The sequence below is a fragment of the Brassica oleracea genome, unplaced genomic scaffold (genome assembly GCF_000695525.1).
Source record: "Brassica oleracea var. oleracea cultivar TO1000 unplaced genomic scaffold, BOL UnpScaffold01396, whole genome shotgun sequence".
Lineage (NCBI taxonomy): Eukaryota > Viridiplantae > Streptophyta > Magnoliopsida > Brassicales > Brassicaceae > Brassica > Brassica oleracea.
The window spans coordinates 378-6,207 of NW_013617933.1; the positions used below are offsets into that span (position 1 = coordinate 378).

Genomic DNA, 5,830 nt, shown 5'->3' on the forward strand with positions numbered 1-5,830 from the left:
CAGCTAATCAGAGATCACTATTTTGCCATGTCATACGAGTCGATTAATACAAAAACCGGGCCAGGCGTCTGGGCCATTAGTAATATCCAGTGGCCAATACAAAGTCCATCTCATTAATACCTAATCTCTAATGAAAGCCATTATCGTGGCGACTCTTCAACCCAATCTCCCTCATTCAATCATGTTCTTTACTACTCTTTTCACGTTTCAGCTCCCTTTGTTTATAAATCATTGAATATCAAAATTTTGATCCAAGCAAAATACTCTTGAAACGTGTACTCGCAAACATTTAAGAAATATCTTATTTCGATTACTATTTTAGTCAAGGTAGGTATATTCAGTAACAGATAAATATTCGGCTTTAAGGGAATCGGAGAATGAAAGAAGAAGACCATATTGACAGACATGCGTTTGAAGATCTTCACAACCACATCCAGAGCTCGGCGGTGATCGTGACGGAGCCCGATTTCAAAGCCAAGATCTGCCACTTCGGCACCGCGCAGCTCTGCGGGGAAACAGACGAATCGAGAGATTCCAGAGCCGTTAGATTCGAAGGAGTCATATGATACATGTCGCCGGAGTTTCAGGCTTCGGAGGTTGCGACTCAGGAATCAGATGTGTTCGCCTTCGGAGTCATGATGCTTGAGCTTCTCTCTGGGGAGGAGCCGTTGAAGTACATGTATGAGAAATCGACAGGGGATTTTGAACGGACTTCGGTGATTGAAACGGCGAAAGCGGTGGTTGACGGCGGAGATGGTGGTGATGTAGAGGGGCGGTTGAGGAGGTGGATAGATCGGAGGTTGGCGGATTCTTTTCCTGTGACGGTGGTGGAGAAGTTAATGCGGTTGGCGTTGGAGTGCGTGAAGGATGAGGCGGTGAACCGGCCGGAGATGGGAAGAGTCGCCGGAAAGATATCGCAATTGTATTTGGAATCGGAGAAATGGATCTTCCAACCAAGATTAGAGGCGAGATCCAGAGCGGCATACATGAACATGAAAATATGTACGGAGGAATTTTTGTATTCGTGCCTTTCTCGGAAGATTAGTTCCCTAGAGCCTTTCTGAAATGAGTGCTACGGTATTGCCACATCGTTTCAGCTCTACGGGAAGGTAATAATAGTTAGTAAAATTACTTTTTGGTTTCGATTGCCAAATTGTCTTATAATCCGTGTCCTCATTTTCAGCCATACAATACTTTAAAAAAACTTTTTCCTGGTGAGCAGGAGATCATACCACAATTATCTTGATGTTTACTCTGTTTGGAACTGATGTGTATCAGATTCTGAAAACCCGACATGTGCAGTCATGAAGCACACAAATCCTTGTGGTGAGGCCTACCGGCTAGCTATAATTGCTGATCCATGTAGCACCTTTGGTGGTATTGTAGTCGTTTGATTGGTTTGGAGCCGCTTATGATTCAGTTAAAAATTCATTTTGTATTGGGGTCAAATTTTTTTAGTATGGTTAAATTTCATTTTTAATGGGGTCAATATAATTTTTCTTAAGTGAAGAAAAATTATTTTACAATTTTTCTTAACTAAAAATGAATATTTAAAAAAAGAAAGGGGCCAGCTGCCTCCACCTCTTCTACACTGCCTCCGCCCCTGGGTGCAACGTTGCTTAAGATACATCCATTACTTCAGCTCAGGAAACCGATGGGCTGCATCTACTGAAGTAAGTTTATATCAAAGATTTTTTGCTGTCTTTTTACCTGTCTGTGGAGAACGATGATGCAGAGGCATCTGTTCATAGCTCAAAACAAGCAAAGTATTTACATCTGCCATAATGGAGACGAAAATCCATTTGATTTTTCCTAACTATGTTCTGTAAATGTGTAAATGATTGTTTACTTTCTTAATCTTGCTTTGTTTTCTGTAAACTTCATTGATTAGAATTTTCGCCTTAGAGTTACTTTCTGAAACGTGACCTCGGATGAATAGGTTCGTCTTAATCTTTCTTTGATGATACACAGAGACGAGAAGAAAATCTGATTTTGGTTTGTCATCTTTTTTTGATGATACACAGGGACCTGAGAAGGAGATCAGATTTTGGGAAAAATTGACAGTGAGATGAGACCATGATTAAGATGGGAACAAATAAGAGACTAGAATGGACCGGTGAATTTTTGAAATATTTTGAAGTAAGCCCACACGTTATAAAGAAGTGTTAGTTTTTTTCCACAAGAAAGATGCTTGATTTATTCAGTTTCTCTATAACTCTGCTTCTTTCTCATAAAAATCAAACGACAAGGCTAAAGAATAAAACCAAGGAAATCATAGCTTAAGCATCTCAAAATGACCAAATTTCCAATATCTTTAGGAGTCCCTTATCAAGAGATGCTAAAGGAGACGAGAGGTAAAGCTTTTCGTGTCTTCTCTGTTCATAACCCTCCATCGGATAAAGTAGAAGACGTAATTGTTTTGGAGATCCTTCTTCAAAAGAGAACGGCGGAAAAATGTCTCCTCGCTATCGCTGATCTTGGTGTCGCTTCACTCTGACTCCGCTTTGTATAGTATCTATGTTTTTCAGTCAATTCTCAATTGTCTTTTTAAACTACCGTAAGAAGATCAGATGATCGAAAGGGTTGGGTTATGTATATATTGTGGCACACTAATTTCCATAACAGTTAAGATTAGCGATAAGTTTTGGTGATAAGTTTTTGCTGACCTTTGTATCTGCAATACTTCCAAAAAATATAGTAAATTTACCAAACTATATCAGTGTATGTATCTTCCAAATCAAAAAACAAAAAATTGCATTGGTTAAATATTATTCAAAACATTTTAAACAAAAAGATTTAAACTTTTTTTTTAAAAAAGGTCCACAGAAATACAAAACAATATTCTTTAAGACGGCAGAAAATGTCTCAAGGTGGATTAAGAAACAAACTACTCTATTTGATATATTATATTCAACTTAATTTTTTTTTTTGGTCTAAAAATTCAACTTAATTTTTGTTTATCATATCAAAACTTTTGACAATTTAAAAAATCTAATATAACATGTCTACATTTCTATGTTTAGTAACATATTGGGATAACTTTAACCTTTTAACATATATCCTAATCATATTATTGCAATCTCTATCGTAAAATATATATACAAGAAAAATAATTTTAAAAAATATACAGGAAATATGAGATATGACCTGATTTAACTTATTGAAGCTGTATTCATACATATATAATTGACAATACTTTGGTGTTACCAAAAAAATATAATTGTAACACTGCTTCATGATATAATTGATATTTGAAATTCAAAAGGTATATAGAATTTGAGAATTATCGTAGACATATTTTCTAACATTTTTTTTTTACAATTTCTTTCTTCACAAGTGATGCCAAGAAAATTATGTGTAGATAATTAGTGAAAGGTTCATGTATCTAAATCTTAAACTCATTTTTGGCTGTGAAGTTAGTTAGATCTTTCACCACTCTATGTTTTAGATGACAAACAAATACAAATGCGTAAACTAAATTGTTTCCATGTTACCATTAAACAAGTTTTGTATTTGATAGACATATAATTGTCTTTCGATCCATACAAACTGAGTATTATAAAAATGTTTTAGAAAATTAATCCGGGCTAAGGCCCTAGTCTACAATACTAAAAGCTGGATATGGAGAGCAAAGAAGCTGTCCACGTAGGCGTTTTTATTCTGACCAATCAGAAACGTCTAAATTCACACGTCAGCACGGCTTATTAGAAAATGAAAAAAAAAATTGGGTTTTTGTGTGGACTCATCCTGTGTGGTTTTGGCCCAAATCGACCCACTTCCGAAGCTCTAATATCCTATGGAAGTGTCGATCAGTTCTGACTCAGACTCACCCTCTTCGTCTTCTCCTTTTCGTGTTCACGATCTCTGTCGGCGAGCTAATGAAATCAATTAGCAGAGACTCCGATTCGAGCTTAATCGGATCCGCTGCTCTTATGGATTCTTCGGAACTTACCTCCTCCGTAAAACGTGACATTACTGAGGTTCAATCTCTATGTGCCAGCATTGTTGGTTATGGCGCTCAATCTCCGTACGGAGACTCCGTTAAATCTCAGCGCGATCTTTGGAGAAGGTGAGCAATCCGTGATTTCAAAATTCGTCGATTTACAAGAAATAAATCTTCCGAATTACCGGAGAATTTTAGATCAACGACTTTGCATTTACGAATTAGACATTGGTGATCTGAGATGTTTCATTAGATTCATTCAAATTAGGCAATCCTAATTCAATTGGCTAATTAGTTTCTGAATCGTTTAAGTATAGCTTAAACATTTGAGTTAGATTCATTAGATTCTTCTATGCTCTGTGACTCTGTCAATATGTGTTGAAATCACAAGCAAATTTGCAGGAAAACTGAACAAGTTGGGGAAGAAGCTGAGTATTTGAACAAAAATCTGTAGAAATACATGTAGAGGAATCAGAGGAAGATGAAGGAAGCTAAAGAGAGAGAAGATCTGTTAAACAGAGGGAGTGGGGAAGGAACACACATCTTGCAGATATTTGATGATGACGCTCAAGCGATGAACTCTGTGAAGAAGTCAAAGAGATTGCTAGAAGATTCGTTTTTGAGTGAATTTGCCATCCTCGCCAATTATGCCGAACAAAGGGATCGTTCGAAAGTAACTTTTTCAACCAAAAGCTTAATAATATATATGGCACCAAGTCATCTTTTTGACATTGGGGTTTTCCGTTTGAAATATACAGAGAGCACATGGTAAAGCTTTGGATGTTCTGAACACAGTAGGGCTCTCCAAATCTGTGCTCAGGCTCATCGAGAGACGCAATGGTGTTGACACCTGGATCGAGTACGCTGGTATGATCACCAATAGTCATATTGTATCTGTTCATAAAGTGGACACGCTGAATTTAAGGAAACTGGAACGACTTAGTTACACTGATTGTACGTAGAGAGTTATGTGTGTTTCACTTGATTGTGTGCGGGGATAGAGGATGCATTTTTCTTTTGTTTATGACTCTTACAAGATATTCCCGCATATTATATAGTTCAACGAAGTTTGAGTTTGTCAAGAACAAAGGATGTCTTTATGTACTGTATAATTTTGGTTCTCTCTATTCCTTTTCCTCTTCTCATACATTTACATCTTTTTGTTTTTTTTTTTTGGTCGAAACATTTACATCTTTTAAGATTTTGTTTTTTCCTTTAAGCTGGCTCAAAAGAAGCGCACATATGTTGGTGTAAAATGCACAGTTTCTGGTGACATTGTCAACTTTATTCATATATGACAAATGGAAGGTTGACACAAAAGAAGTTACAACAGGGGCGAGTAAGCTATACATGAAGTGATAACAAAGCAATAATTTGATTATGATCATGTCCTTCCCATATTAGGAACTTGCAGTATCTACCACCTCAGAGCAACCTTTCTTACTTGCATCATATAAGCTTTAGGTACGACTCTGGTTATACGTACACGTTGAGATTAATAAGGTCTCTTTTATGAAGAAACATTATCATTATTTCAGTTCATTGACATGTTTCGTCCTGGCCTTCGGGATGTTTGGAATTTTTAACTCAGTAATATTTTGATCATGACTTGTGTTCATACTATACATGTTAGCAGGAATTATTTTAGGAAATGAACAACATATGGATTTCCTAGGCATAGATTCACAGAGCTGATGTTTCAGTCTGTATGCGAGATAGCATTGATCTGGAATATTTAGAAGTTGTCAAGGGTACCTCACGAAAATACAATTAATTATGCAGTCTACTTGGAAGGGTATGCGAAAGATATCTTATAAATGTTATTTAGCGATCCTGAAAATACCAAAACATTATGGAAATAAAATATATCATATTCCAAGATTAAAT

General features: G+C 36.5%; 1 protein-coding gene across 1 annotated transcript; it reads left to right on the plus strand.

Moving 5' to 3' along the window:
* The first annotated feature begins 3,785 nt into the window (after positions 1-3,785).
* On the plus strand, positions 3,786-5,028 carry LOC106321295 (membrin-12-like). The gene is given in 3 exon segments (XM_013759592.1): positions 3,786-4,069; positions 4,346-4,616; positions 4,702-5,028. Coding segments are annotated over 3 exon segments (666 nt in total). The 5' UTR covers positions 3,786-3,878; the 3' UTR covers positions 4,906-5,028.
* The last annotated feature ends 802 nt before the right edge of the window (positions 5,029-5,830 follow it).